At 46.3% G+C, this 15,270-nt stretch overlaps 1 protein-coding gene across 2 annotated transcripts in view; it reads left to right on the top strand.

Moving 5' to 3' along the window:
• The window catches only part of XPNPEP1 (X-prolyl aminopeptidase 1), a 30,680-nt gene extending 22,390 nt beyond the window's left edge, over nt 1–8,290 (top strand). For both annotated transcript variants that reach the window (XM_058421594.1, XM_040071692.2), the window contains 9 exons: nt 53–111; nt 792–869; nt 1,376–1,447; nt 3,047–3,107; nt 3,927–3,996; nt 4,824–4,997; nt 5,834–5,910; nt 6,599–6,697; nt 7,732–8,290. In XM_058421594.1, the coding sequence (XP_058277577.1) occupies nt 53–111; nt 792–869; nt 1,376–1,447; nt 3,047–3,107; nt 3,927–3,996; nt 4,824–4,997; nt 5,834–5,910; nt 6,599–6,697; nt 7,732–7,860 (819 nt within the window). In that variant the 3' untranslated portion in view covers nt 7,861–8,290. The remainder of the gene's footprint in view (nt 1–52; nt 112–791; nt 870–1,375; nt 1,448–3,046; nt 3,108–3,926; nt 3,997–4,823; nt 4,998–5,833; nt 5,911–6,598; nt 6,698–7,731) is intronic.
• The last annotated feature ends 6,980 nt before the right edge of the window (nt 8,291–15,270 follow it).

Genomic DNA, 15,270 nt, shown 5'->3' with positions numbered 1-15,270 from the left:
CGTTTTCTTTGCTTGTTGCTGCACTAATCCAACCCATGTCCTCGTCCACCAGGTTCCAAAGGGAACAGTGACAGAAATAGTTGCTGCAGACAAAGCAGAGGAGTTCCGCAGGTAAAAAATAAATCTGTTCAGGGGAGGTTTTCTGGGTGGCATTTTTATATCCGATGTTTTTATTTTATTCTTTAGAAATGCATATCACTTTCAGATATATTTTACCTGAGGACAAATCTTTACTAATGGATTTCTTTGAAAACTTGAAAGAGTTTGGAAGAATTGGGTCTCTTGGGAGATAAAAATCCCAGCCCACTGGATCCTGTCCACTTTCCTTTTGAGATAGCAGTGAGGAGTGCTGCAGGTTAGAGCACTTAAATACGAGACAGTTGCTTCCTTACCACAGGGAAATGTATGTAAAAGTTAGATTTCTTCCTCTTCTGATAGAGAGGGAACCCCATTTATTTTGAGAGTTACTCCCATGTGTACATCAGCAGGACCTCTAAAATGCCTTTGGTAAATAAGTAACGAAGTAGAAATTGTTCAGCTCATGTTTTCCTGGGTGATTTGGGTAGTGAATTTTCTTCTTTAAGGAAGGAGTAGATTGGGAAAAGAGGTTTCCACATGGCTGGGAGAAGAGGGCTTCAAATTGTACGTTTCTTCTACACAAGTTTGCTTGTCCAGGTGGTTTTCAAGGCCAAGGGGAAGGCTGAAGTGATGTGAAATTGGGGATGGGGCACTCCAGGTGCCCTAGGAGGTCCTCTCATTTGTGCTGTAGTGATCACAATCTTTTCTTTCAGTCAGCAGAAAGACTTTGTTGAATTGAGTTTTGCTACCATATCAAGCACAGGTCCAAATGGAGCCATCATTCACTACAAGTAAGAGAAACAGCTTCTCCTTTCATCCTGCAGCAAACATAGTTGGAATGAGCTGTCTTGCTTCTTCATGGAGTCACAACAGAGTACTCCAGGGAGATGTTGCTTGCTATCTTTCTTTATTCCACACTAAGTCAAGGTCTTTCCCTGCTGGCAGCATGCATGTGTTACGATGCTGATCTGCTCAGGGCCATAGAAAAGGGCTATTTCAGGGCTGGAAGCCTTGGAAGGATGAGTATGAAGTGCCACAACTGTTCTGAAGTACATCCAGAAACAGATGTTGAGGGTTTTGCTGGAAGCAGCAAAGTTCTGTACTGTAGTGCTGTTTACTGTATCCACATCCTCTCCTTGGTATGATCCCTGGCTCAGCATGTGTGGGATTTCCATCACTGCCACAAGAAATCAGAGCTGACACATCTAAGCTTGCACTTAATATGGTTTCTGGACTGCAGACATGGGCTGGAGACCTTAAAACAGTGGAAACAAACCCTTTGTGTTTACCTGAACAGGCCAGTTCCTGAGACCAACAGAACGCTGTCAGTGAACGAGATCTTCCTCCTGGACTCAGGAGCACAGTACAAGTGAGTGGATGAATGGTGCTGAACTGCCATGAGTTCTTTTCCCCTTGAGCCCTGCAGAGTCAGCTCACATTTGCCTTTGCAAGCAAGTTTTGAGTCCCCAGCAGATCAGGGCTGCTGACAGGCCTTGCTGGGGTCGGGGACAAGATGTCAAAGTACAGTTCCCATCTGAGTCCCATCCATGCCCAGTGTGATGGGTGCTGTCTAGCTGGTTGTTTTGATGTAAAGTTGCAGGAACAGGGGGCAGGCCTGACTTCCCCGGCTTAGCCTTGGGCTGCTTACTCAGCAGCCTGCAAGCTGGGTGAGGCACCTACCCTGCCAGGATCTGCCCTGTGGATGGATTTGACTGCTACTAAGGTCAGAACAAGGTGGAGTGAAGAAGCAGGACAGCACTGCCTTGTGGTGCTCTCTGCCTTTTCAGGGAGACTCAGAGTCAGGGCTCCTCATCCCAGTAGCCACTTGGGTCTTGTTTTTGGGAAGGCATCATGTCTGAAAACTCACTCAATGCTGTTTTGACAGTGCCATTCAGTGGCCTCAGTTCCTTTACTGTGGAACTCTTGACTCCATGGAAAATGAAAGAAGGGGTGTTTTTAACCAGTGTAAATAGATGAGAAGTGGCTTGTTCAGGAAGGCACAAGACAAGCCTGGCTGCTCCTTTGAGATGATCTTTGTCTTTAGAGCTATGCCTTTTTGTTGTCAGTCAGGAAGAGCTTTGAAAAAGAACCATACAGACATCCTTTGATAAGATTTTTACAAGGAGATCTTTTTTCCTCCCCTCTGATGGCCTAATTAACGATTTCCTTAGTGCCACTATGAAAAGCAGCCCTTTGGACACAATGTAAGCTGGACATCAATGGCACTTACCACAGCATTGTGACAGGGATGCTTTGCTTGTCCCTGCTGAGAAGTTAAACCGTGAGTTCTTTGTGACCACAGCCTGTGTGTGCTGGGGAAGAGCACAGGGACAGGAGCGAGCGTTTCAAAGGGAACTCGTTATTTCAAGAGCCATTGTGTTTTTGACAGCAGGCTCAAAATGTTGTCTGCAGAAGGAACTTAGAGCCAGTTTCTGACGTATTGGATTAACCCCTATCCACATGCAGGATGGTTTACAGAAATCTTGGCACAAGACATGCTGAGGATGAAAGGGATACCTTCCCCCCCCTTACACTTCCCTTTTCTGAGCTGGAAGCTGTCATTTTTGCAAAAGTGTGTGTTTTAAAGCTGAATAAATCGACTACCATACAAATAGGCTAAATTTGGCCTGTTCTCAATGGACAGGTACCAGTTGCTAAACCTCAAATTAGCATCATTTTTATGAGCAGTTTAGATTCTAATTTGGGAAGAGCTTTGGGATGCTTATGGTTGAAAGATAATGGTTTGAATTATAAATAATTATTGCTGCATCTGGGGCATTGTGTTCAGGATTTTTTGGGATTAGGAGTGGTTACATCATCAGTTTTGTGTAGCACAGAGCAGATGCCTTTATCCATTTATGAGCTTGGTTGGTTTGCTGCACTGTGACTGGATTTTCTGTGTATTCTCACTTTGATCTTTCTTTTTTCTCCATCCCTTTGGTTGCTACATCTTTGTTTGCCTCTGAAGAGATGGTACAACAGATGTGACCAGGACAATGCATTTTGGCACACCATCAGCCTATGAAAAGGTAAGTTGGGCTCACAGTATGGTTTGTGGTCTGACCCTTATTGCTATGCAGTCAAAGTTTTCTGTTGAGTTACCATTTATTTACCAGTATGTGGCAGCATTTGGATAAGGACTGAAAAGGAGACTGCCATACTTCAGACTTCCAAAATATAAAGTGTTTTAGAGAAATGACACCTTTCTATCTTAAAATGCACAGTTCTCATCTGCAAAATTACATATTTCCTCTAAGAAATAAGAAAATCAGCAGACTGAGGATAAACATTACTGGTTTGTCCAATAAGGGAGCCAGGGGGGTCTAATTTAGTGCAAAGCTCAGTGTCTGCTGCAAGGCTTCAGTTAGATTGTGCCTATGTATGAAATAAAAAATCAGTCTCAGACTTACCTGAAAAGGTCTGTGTTGGAAATCTAACTATGTCATTTTGTTCATTTTAAATTGCTTCTTTAACTTTTTATTAGTCTTAACTAAAACTAATTTCATTATTATAGTTCACTTAGTTGCAAAAATATGCTGTAGGGTATGCCCAGGAGGTAAAAGTACAGCCACAAAGAAAATCAGTCATGTAGATCAGGTGAATGCTGCTGCTAAACCTGTAGTCTGAGGTTGTGACAGTCTCTCTGTAATTACTGGAGAGGGATCTTGAGAGTGACTTAAACTCCTTCTGCTCGTGGTTTACTTTGGCATTACCAGCCACAGGAGAGCATGACCAAGTTCTTCCATATCCTCCACAATTTGCTACATGATGCATCCTTCCTTTCCTTTCTTGGGGAGTACAAAGCTTTTCCTTTCCCTCTTTACTTACAGCACACATTTCTTTGACAGGAGTGCTTCACGTATGTCCTGAAGGGACACATAGCTGTGAGTGCAGCCATCTTCCCAAATGGAACCAAAGGTGGGTTGGTGAGTGGGTTGTTTGGATCTCTGAAGGACCATTAAGTAAGTGGTCTGAGAATGCTATGACTGACAGCTCTAGGCAGAGTAGGCAGATGTTGATGTAACTCTCTATTTCCATCACAGCAGTTTGGATTCTGGATTACTGATGCCTTCTCTCTCAGCATCAGCCAGTGCTGAAATTTCTGAGGGGAGCAGTCTGAAGGATGTTGGAAGTGCTCTGGCTCGAGGGTGATAGTGACTTTCATCAGTCAGTGGCACTCTAACTCATGTGCTTGGAGGTTGTCTTTATTCTTTACTAATGGCCCTACCAAAGCGAGAGGTCACTTTCCAGCTTCATAAGGACTGGCTAAGTCTCTTGTTATCAGTGGGAAAATACATGGGGAAATGACACACAAAGGAGGTGTTATATTTTATGCAGGAGAAGCTGTGACATATGATCCACCTCTGATGAATTTGTAACAGTTATTTTCTCCCTGGTCACACCCTATAAAAACCCAGCTCTTTTTAGAGATTTCTTCAGTTTGCATTCTTGGGTAGGCAAGTTAAAAGCAACTGCACAGCGCTATGAGAACCCAGACTGAAATGGAAGGGTATCTGAACTTGGATACATGGGCTTGGTGTTCACGTGCAGGCAACAGAAATTCTGTGCCCTCTGGTTGAAACTGTGTGAAATGAGTGGCCTTCCAGGCAAGAAGCCTGTTTTTTTTTTTTTTTTTTTTTTTTTTTTTTTTGTGTGTGTGTGTTTTCCAGGTTTGAACCTACAGTGTGATTATCAGTGTCTCTGAGCCTGACTTGATTGAATTCTTTCTCCTTGTCTGTCTGCAGGTCACCTTCTAGACTCCTTTGCCCGCTCTGCCTTGTGGGACTGTGGCTTGGATTACCTGCACGGGACAGGACATGGAGTTGGCTCTTTCCTAAATGTACATGAGGGTCCTTGCGGCATTAGCTACAAAACCTTTGCAGACGAGCCCTTGGAGGCTGGCATGATTGTCTCTGATGGTATTTAGCACTCTCTGGTCACTGGGGAGGGACCAAGCTCTTAAAGATGCAGAGGGAGTACATGTGACAGTGATGCAAAGGAAAGGCTGGATCAAAAGCTCTGGGCCTGCTTCCTCAGTTTGCTGTTTAAGTTGTCATTTTAGCTCTCCAGGTAAAGACCCTCACGTTAGCTTTTCACCTTCCATGAAGCACCTTTGCAGTGGGGTGCTGCAGGACTGCTTCCTGCTCTCTACAGCCCAGGCCTCAGAAGAGCTGTGCTGACCAGCTGGCTCTGGCACACTGTGGCAGAACTGGCTGCAGTGCAAGGTGGATACCAAGCTTTCAGGAGCTAATTCTGTCTTTGCCATGGGCTATTTGAGGCAGCTGTTAAATCTTTGCATCCCTTATTCTTCCAGCAGTAAACGAACAACCTGCTGGGGTTTGCTGAGAGACTTATATCTCTTCAGAGCTGCAAAGTCCTCTCAGGAAGTCAGGGGAACAGTTTCTAAAAGTGTTTTGAGGAAGGGGTTACCCACCTGCCTTGCGTGAAGACATTAATATTTTCAGAGTTTCTAGTATTTGGACACAAGTATTCTGTGCTCTCTTTTCCAAGGAGATTCTGAAGCTTGAGGGCTGTCTGTTTCTTCTCTCTTTGAGAACTTCTGCTGTCACCTTGCTCGGGGCTTCTGTGCACATTTAGTAGCATCAGAAATTTGTTTGCCTCTGTGGTTGCCTGATGTCAAGATTGCTTAGTGACTTCAGTGGACTGAAAACATAGAGGGGAAGTTTGGCCATGGGGGATAAGTACTTGCAGAGTGCAGCAATGTGGCTTAGTTAATTACTGTCTGTTTCTGCAGAGCCTGGCTATTACGAAGATGGGTCCTTTGGGATCCGAATAGAAAACGTCGTCCTCGTGATCCCTGCTGAAACCAAGGTGAATGATCTGCTCAAGATGCACCTTCCTCCATGACTTGCTGGTTATAAAACATAAAAGTACTGGAACTTGAGGGGGGACCATGCTGCAGAGAGTTAAATCCTACTCAAGACTCCTGGTCTCCAAAACTCCTTATTGATGAACACTGTTTCCAAGTCTCCCTTGATAATGAGAGCATAGAAGACAGTTTTGCTTCTGCAGAGTTTCCATGGGTTGAAATGTGTGTGTGAGAGTTGTTTTAAATTGTTTTCTGACTGTGTGTTGGAGCAACTTCATTGAGCCCCTGGAGTCATTGCTATAGAACTGGTTGATCTCCGGTTGGGATTTCCCTCTCTGGTAGGGAGCCCTCAGTGGCAGTAGAAACGAAACTCCAGACAGATTTTGACATTACGACTGCCAGTCTGACTGGGTTATGCTTTTAGAAATGCCAGACTGAAAGTGATCATATAGTCATCAAGCTGAAGTCCTGTACAATGGTGACCTTTAGAAAGGGACCATTGAAAGAAGTAATGAAGCTTTATATCGAGATTCTTTGCTTGAGCTGTAAGAAAAACGTTACTGTAAGTTGCTACCCTCTTAGCTGAATGTTACCTTGGTTATTCTGTAGTGATGACATAACCAAGGAGTAAGTGTGATCTGGGTGGAGCTGTTTCTAAAACTGTACAATCCCTTTGTCTTTCTGCTGCAGTACAATTTCAAAAATAGAGGGAGCCTGACCTTTGAACCCTTAACCCTGGTTCCAATCCAGACAAAAATGATTGATGTTAATTTGCTGACAGAAAAGGAGGTGAGTAAAACAGGTTTGCATTGCTTTCTCTGCACTAGAACCAGCTTATTCTCTTCTGTTTGCAAGAACCACTGGTCTTTGTTCCTTTTCATAGATCCAGAGAGCAATCCTGAGCATTCTGACTTATTTTTAAGCTTGACCCACTCTGAAGTGAGGGGGTGAGCTAAGCAAGCTTTTCAGACATCCTTCCAATCTACATGAGGACAGTGAGGATCCCACCAATGGTGTTGTTTTGGTAGTTCCCTCAATATGATACTTGCTGCTGTCATCTCTTTTCTTGCTCATGCCTTAATTTGGTTCTGGCAAGTGTCTGTCTTACTGTGCTGTCTCCCCAAGGACTATAGTGATGATTGTCCTGTCTTCTTGTCTGCCTCTGCTTGTGACCGGTCCCATTCAGGCACACCCCATTGCTCAGTGCATAGGAGCTCTGAGCAGACTTCTCTGATTCCTGCTCAGCAGCATTTATTTCCTGAACAGTTTCATACTCCTGCAAATTTTTCTGTTTAAGTCTCCCACTACCTTCTCCATGACATATTTCATCCTGTTTTTTCACTGTACTCCTTATTTTACCTCAGCACATCCTCCTTTTTGGAATGATAACCCTGTTTTGCATTTCCATTTGCTGAATAGGGTTGTGAAGGGTACCAAGATCTGCCCTAGGGTTACCTGTGCAGATCAATAGGGCAGCTTATGCCTCAGGAGTGCATTGTCCACTTAGAATTTTGCAAAGCTGCTTACTAAACTGTGCCAAGGTAACTATTCAGATTTGCTGGAGGCAGTGATTTGCAGAGACTTTATTTGTCAGCTGAATTGACCCTTGGCTCCTCTGAAAACCCAGGACGGATTGCTTCAGTTCCTACCCTCATCAAATTTACAAGTCACTTCAGGACAAGACTGCAGCCCAGCCTAACAGCTCAGACCCAAAGAGCACAAGGCCCTACAAATGTTTTTGGCTGTGCATAACTTGTAAGGTCCTGAACTCCGTTCTGTGTTTATGTCTCTGTTCTGAATGTCCTACCCCTCCCTTTCTGCAGTGTCGCTGGGTGAACGAGTACCATCAGAAGTGCAGGGAAGTGGTTGGAGCAGAGCTGGAGAGACAAGGCCGGCACGAAGCTCTTCGGTGGCTCCTCCGGGAGACGGAGCCTCTGGCCAGAGTTCAGTAGCACCACCACCGTCTGCGGTGTGCAGGACATCGGGACAGCTCCGTGTTCCCATCAGCTGCGTCTTCCTGGAGCTCGGCACCGCTGGGAGGAGGTTTTTCAATGAGCATTTGGAAATCAGGAAGGGATTTCATGTGGTGTTTTTTGCCCCACAACACGTGTGGGTAATGTGGGGCTGAGGAGGGTTACGTCTGAATAAGTGTTTAGGGGGGAGGGGTTGAGCGTAGAAAACAAACAAATAAGCACGTTGCCTTTGAAACAGGGGTCTTACTTCAATAATGGTTCTAAGAGGCAATACTGGAATATTTTATACTGTCTGGTTTTTCACTGTGAAAACTCAGTATTTTTGCATACTTGGGTTCCAGTTGCTAAGATGTTACCCACACAGCAGGACTGATTACTGAATAAAAGATTCCAATCCGCTGCTTGCTCCATCTGTCTTCTCTTGCACTCAGTGACGTGTTGGGTTTGGCAGCTTGAAGAAGGACAGGAACCTCATCTTTCCACCCTTATGTGTGCATCTGACTCAGACAGGGAACAAGTATGTTTGGGACTGCCTGGTGCCAGGTGCTGGGCAGAGGTTATGGAGAGAGCTGGCAGGAGCAGTCAGTTCTGAATTGTGACAGGTCCTGGAAGGATCCGGAGACACTCGGCAGAGGTTTGTGTGTGCAGAGCGCCCAGGCCGCTACTTCTGTCTATTGTCACGTCTTACTGAGCACTTGTATAGCCCTCGGCAGTGCAGGATGCGTGGGCAGTATCGTGGAATTGCAGCTCTTCCTGGACACAAAGCAATTAGTAAGTTTAAATAAATAAATGTGCCCACAATGGACAAAGGACGGGCTCGGCGCGGCCGGGCCGGGCGGGGCGCAGGGACCCCTGGTGGCCGAGCGGGGTACTGCGGGCCCGGCGCTTTGCTCCGCCGCTGCGAGGGTTTGAGCAAAGCTTGAGTATCAGGTGTTGAAGGAGCAATCGGGTAACAGCAGCTCCAGGTCCTGAGATTTCAAAGAAATTGTTTGAGAAAATGGAAATAGTTTTCTTTCCCACTTTCCCCGCCTGCAGAATTTCTAAGGGAAATAGTGTTAGATGGTATGAAATTAGTTATTTCTCTCACGTCCTGGAAATCAAAAGCAGTATAACGCAGTCAAATGAAAAAAAAAAAAAAAAAAAGACTGGGAAGAGCAACAGAGTTCCTGGCCTCCTAGCTGTTTTTTTTTTTCAAGGAGGTGATAAAACAAGTGCAGTAAGTGCTTTAAAAGGTCATTTTCACCCCCCCCAGTCACTACAGACAGGTACATGTATTTAAATATTCAAGTGGTTTCTCACCTCCTGCTGGAAGCTGTGCCTGTGGAAACACAGGTCACACCTCAGCCACACCCAAGTGTGTCATGAGTATGTGCTGTTTCTTAGAGCAGGCAAACCAGGCCCAAGGAGCCTGTTACCCCTATGGGTAGAGGCTCAAAGGACACGTGAGGGATCTCTACACAGAGCGCTATGACAAGGCACAGGTGTGTTTCCCAGAAAGCCCCCGTGTGTTCAGTGAGGCTGAACTCGCACGCTGGCAGCCCGGCGCTGTGGAGCTGAAGGAGGGCAGCTGCTCTGCAGGGCAGTGCTGGGAGCTCCAGCTGACTGCTGCTCGCTGCAGACCTGTGGGACACTGCACTGCTCACCCAGGTGTTCCCAAGGTGATTCAGCATCCCGGATCTCCTGGCAAGGACCCACCTGGAAAGGTCTCTTCAAATGTAAGGGCAGGTGTTTCCCGCAGGAAGGTGGATGAGGATTTCTACCAAACAGAGAAACACAGAAGCCAAGGATGCTTTTGTCCCTGTAGCCTAAGCCAGTGTGGCTGGCTTGGACACTTAGGTGTGAAGGGGGAGAACAACACCAAAAGCAATTTTCTAGGTTTGAATACCCTTATTAGACCTTTCCCCCACCTCAATACCTTCCTTAGAGCCAGATGCCACCCTGGGACCATGCCCACGCAGATCACAGAAATTCATGGCTCATTCCCATCCCAAAGTCTCCACTGCACAGGGCCAGAGGTGGGGCAACCCCTGCATGATTTCTCTAGGCACCAGTCCTGGGAGTCTCAGGAGATCCCTCCTGCCATTCACTTCCCAGCTCATCCTCCCATGCCACACAGCCCTGTGGGCTTTCCTTGCAGGGATTCTGACTCCAGCTCTTGGTCACAGCTTGGAGATCTTTGCCTCTTTCTCAGATTTGGCACCTCAGCAGGGGGACACGGTGCTCTGTAGGGCAGGGCTGCTGACACGCATTCCTAACTAAGGCCCTGTTCACTCCTTGAAAACACAACTACGTTTTGTATCCTGTCCTGTCTGAACTTTAGGCTTCCAATGGAAATTAAATTTGGATTCATTTTTGTTTCCTTTTTTCAGGTTTTGCTTTATTCCATTAGTGCCTGCTTTCCCAGAGTGATCTCCTCCTTCCCCTCTCCTGGCGGAAGGAAAAAGTTAACGAAGAGAGGAACAAGGAAAAAAATTGAATGGAGACCAATGCCAGATTTCGATTTTATTTTTGTATGAACCATCCACAGACATAGCCACAAAATTATGTTCTTCAAGTGAAAAAATTTATTTAATTCTGAAAAAAAAAAATCCATAGAGGCTTTTGTTGTTGTTGTGGGAAAGCAGGAAGGAAGGAAGGAAGGAAGGGGCATTTTCAATAACAACATACTTAATGGTCTATTTTCAAACCATTTTGTTTTGCAGTACTTTTAACCTAGTGGACATCTTGTAGTTTTAGGTCATGCAAAGCACACTTCTGTGATGTGAGATAGCATCGTGGCCACCCCCCTTTATGTCACCAGAGCACTTCCCTCTCTGTCCCCTTCCCAGCTGTTAATGTTTGTGCTAGAAATCTCCAACTACGCTATTTCTGTGTTTAGAGGAGCTGGAATTCTTTGTTCCCTTGGACTAAAAATGTTACAGCGGGAGACAGACCTTATTTACCAGTGCAGGAAATGCCACCTCGGCTTCACGGTTCCATCACAGATCATGATGCACACATTGGCAATGTGCCTGTTGGTGTACAAGGCTTTTGAGGCAAATCAACCATTTCTCCTTGAGCAGAGGGATTAATATTCATTCATCACCAGGAATTTGTTCTTCTTCCCTCCATAGGCCAGGTGTCTGCTTGGCTTCTCCAGTCACCCTTTCTTTCTCGATCTTCTCTGTGTATTACCTTAAGTGTGCTTGGCAGCAGTAAAATCCAGTTTTTCTCTAACTTAAATGGCTTGTAACTAACCTATAGTGGAAACCCCACTATTGTCTGCGTGACTATTAAACTGGTCACTTCCCACAACAGCTGTTGGAGCAAGGTTTGATTTAGCCCAGCCCAGCATTAGAAAGAAGAAAATATTTGAGAACACGGCTGCTGAGTGCCTCACCAGCAAATCCATCAAAGGTGCCTGACGTGCAGGCTGCACACAGGGAAATAATTGCCCAGAAACACTCTTCAGTGGGGTTGGGGTGTGTTGTGAGGCATTGGTGCTTTTTCCTGTGCTTCCTTCAGCAGGTGGCAGTGAGAGCCTGGTGGTGGGAGCAGCTGAATATCGAAGATGCCCTGGGAATCTGGAGATGCTTTCTTTTTCCTTTGCCACTTCTCCTCCTCAGGAGTCTCCTTTGGGTGGTATGAGGAGAGGACAGCATGGAGCATTTTGGAAGATATTCAGGGTATGCTGAATAAGGCTCCTTGGCCATTCAGGCGGTGGATAACACCCCCAGCTGTTTGTTGTCACTTGATACCTGCAGAGAACCTGTCTGCCCAACACCATCTCCTTTTGGCACTCAGTGGGGCGACTCGGCTGCTGCTGCTAAGGATTGTTGACATTTACTTTTGTTGACTTGTAGCAATTCACACCTTGTTCCTGGAGTCCTCTGGCTTGTTTTTGGAGAAGAAACTGCAGGCCTGGACATATGGCAACGGTGTCTGGAGATCAGGAGTTAAATAACTTGCATGGTGTCACTGCCCTCAGCTTGTTTTACATGATTAGGACAAAACTCCCCATGGCTTCGGATGTAATAGGAAAAAAAAAAATGAAACAAAAGCCTCTGGAGGGTAGAAATATGAACTGTGTTAGTGCTTAATTAAGTTGCCTATTAACAGTTGTGTAGTGGCCTGGAAGAATTTTAATGTACCAATTAAAGCAAGGAGCCATCTCCTCAGCTTTCCACCACCTCTGGGGACGCTGTCAAGAGCCGGGAGCTTGCAGATCAAGTGTTGTTTATTTTGTTGCTTCCAGCTTGTTAAAAATTGTTCTAAATTTGGGAAGTGGTGGATGCCTGTGGATGTCTTTGGTTCCACGAGGCAGCAGAGTGATGTCTGTCTGATGGGGATTCATCTGGTAAAAAAGCAGGGCTGTAATGCTGTCTGAGCCCATAAACCCCCTCCTGTTTCTTAGGGCTCCTCCGAGTTGCTGCAGGAGGAGGAGGGGGCTGGCAGCCTTGGGCAGCTCCGCAATGACAGAGGGGTGTGCTGCTTTGGCACATCCAACCTGGACATCTGGCTGTGCCAGGTTATCCTGCCTGCTCCCTGGTTGTCCCACCACTGTGTCACACCACCTTTCAGGAGCTTCCCCCTGACTGAAGCCACAGGGACGGGAGTTCCCCCTCCAGTCTTGTGTGAGGTGGTCAGAGTGTGGCTGCTCTGATGCCTAAGATGGCTCTGATTTACAGCCCAAAGACACTTAAGGCTATTTTAGTGCCAGCAGACATCAGCCGAAGACATATCAACAGACAGAGAGAAAGGTGGTTTTTAAAAATTTAATTTAAATTGCTTGTATTTTACTGCCCTGAGGGCTTGTGAAGGTTGCAGGGGCGTTGGTTTATCAGGGCTGCCCGCTGCCATGGGCTGCTGAGGAACAGTTACCCTGCTCCCACGAGACACCATGTGCACAGCAACCTCCATGTTCAGATGGCATTTGAATTTAAAAAAATCCATTTCCATCCATTTCTCGTGTCCCTGCGGATGGATGGCTCGCTCTGGTGCCGGGTGCCAGGGCAGGGTTTTGCCCACAGAGCCTGAAGGTGGGTGGCCTCCCATGTGCTTTCTTGGCTGTGAGCCCTTTCTTGCAGCGCTCAGAGCCTGCGACTGCCATGCGCAAACCTGCGTCGGGCTGATCCTGTTCAGAACCCAGGCTGGGGCCAGCATGTCGTAAACATCTCCCAAAACAGAACATCACCCAGCTGAAGGGGTGTGCCTGTGATATCCCTCTGTCCCTCCAGCACCACGTCAGGCTTCCCTGGCTGGGCATCTCTGGAGCTGGAGGAAGCCCCCACTCGCTGCAAGTTGTCCCTGTGTGCATCCTCTCCCCTGCACAAATGCTGCTGTCCCCTCTGTGGGAACAGGCTGTGTCCTTTGCTTCCATCTGCTTCTGGAACACATCTTCCAGTAAACACTGCCACATTCCTCCTGAGGTCTGAATGCAAAATGAGCTGGGGAGTTTCAGACAAAGGTAGCATTAGTTTGGAGCACCGTGGTCTTCCAGGAGGGGATTTAAGGAGCTTAGAGTGCTTGCGAGAATATCTGTGCTTCAGATCCAAACAGGCAGCTCGGTAAGTGCAAAGTTGAGGAATGTGTCCTCTTCTCCTTGTATTCTATTAATATTTAGGGCTGAGCTTCAATGATTCATTCTTTCAGGGTGTGCTTTTATCATCTCAGTGCTACAGCATTAGCTTGTGCACTGTCTCTGGGCACTCCAAAAAGACCTTTTCATAATATTTGTGAAATCTCCTATCTGAGAGGCCTTTTCCAAGCAAAATGTATGCCATGCCATTAGTCAGGAAAAGCAAATCTTCCTCATCCCCACCCCGAGCCTTTTTAAGCCCACACAGAGCTCAGGCTCAGTACATATACAGGAGATGGCCTTGGCTGGGGATGGGCTAATCCAGCACTTGTTGGTTAGAGATTATTTCTTTTTTAGTACAAAACCGAGGATACACATAATGATATTGGATAGACCCAGACCAGTTCCACCCACAGCCCTTGGCACCGGCAGCTCGTTTGTCTGAGCTGTGGACAAATTGAAGTGTGCTGTGATTAAATACTCCAAATTGTTGACATCTGTGCTGTAAATACCTGACTTGTTAGCAGCCCATCTTCCTGCTGGGGCACAAAGCCTGACAGTCGGTTTGCTCAGATGAGGATAATCAGATCACACGTTTCTGAGCGCAGCCTGATCAGGGCAGGGTCTGGGAAGAATTCTGCCGTATTTGCACAACATTTGGGCAAGAATATTTTTATTTCATAAAGTAAAGCCAACCATGAAATTAGCATTCCCTTTCTCCCTTCAGAAGGCTGAGTGTTTATGGGAACTCAACACCGCAGCTATTGCAGGGTTGGTCAAAACAAGGGACAAACAGAAAATCTTTCTTATTTTCCTGCCGTTTGAAAAATATTTTGTTGGTCTGTTCTGTTCTGAGATGAATGTTAAAAATTTTGCTTACAAAAACCAGAAAAATGGAAAAATTATTGAGCTGAAAGAGTCACATCCATCAAATATTTTAATTTTTAATGTTATAAAGATGTTTTGTAAATACTGACTATTCTAACCAAACTGAAAAGATTGGATTAGTTTTTGAAGCAATAGAAAAAAAAATTTAGTTAGAGGTTTTCCATTTAGAATTTGTTGGAACAAGGTAGTCTGACATTTTTTGAAACAGTGCTAAAATACTTTTTGACATGAACCTGATGAAACCTGGCCCTAAACTCCTGTGCGGGCTGAATTCTGCAGAACTTGAACTTCTCAGATAAGAAACACAAAAGCATAAAAAAAAAGAAGCCCCTGAAGTAAAACATTTTGCTGAAAAACTGCTGGAGGGATTGCATTGCTGAGGAAGAGGAGCATGAGCCGGGACGTCCGAGTGCGGGTTCATCCTGTCGGGGCTGTGACCCTGTGTTTGCACGAGGAGCAGCTCACCAGGAGAGCAGCTGGCTGCACCGTGCTTGTGGCCAGCAGCACTTTGGGCATCCCTGCTGATGCTGGGAGCTGCTGTGGGATCTGTGAGCATCCAGCACCCTGTGCCAGCCCAGACCCGCGAGCAAACTGCACCCCTGAGCTATGGCAGCAGGTGTTTTGTCTGAGCTCTCGCCCAGGTTACGGCGAGGCAGCTTGAAAGGGCTCCCCACCCTTTCAAAGGGGCAGAGGCAGCAGGTGCTGTTACTGTCTTTGGGTTTCCCAGAGGGGAGTAAGGCCAAATGTTTCTGCTTGGCGACACAAATAACCCTGGGCGCTGGTGCTTGTGCATTTCCCTTGCTGAAGGCCGTGGGTACCTGCACACCTCCTGGTGCAGGGCAGGGGATGGAGATGTCTCATGTAGTTTGCTTTGCTTCTGCTGCAGAGTGGAGGTGGTGGGAGGCAGGTGTCTGGGCCACTGTTTACAAAATAGCCCCTCTTCA

This window comes from Hirundo rustica, chromosome 8, assembly GCF_015227805.2.
Source record: "Hirundo rustica isolate bHirRus1 chromosome 8, bHirRus1.pri.v3, whole genome shotgun sequence".
Lineage (NCBI taxonomy): Eukaryota > Metazoa > Chordata > Aves > Passeriformes > Hirundinidae > Hirundo > Hirundo rustica.
The sequence above is the reverse complement of the archived record's forward strand: the minus strand, read 5'-3'. Positions and strand labels throughout refer to the sequence as shown.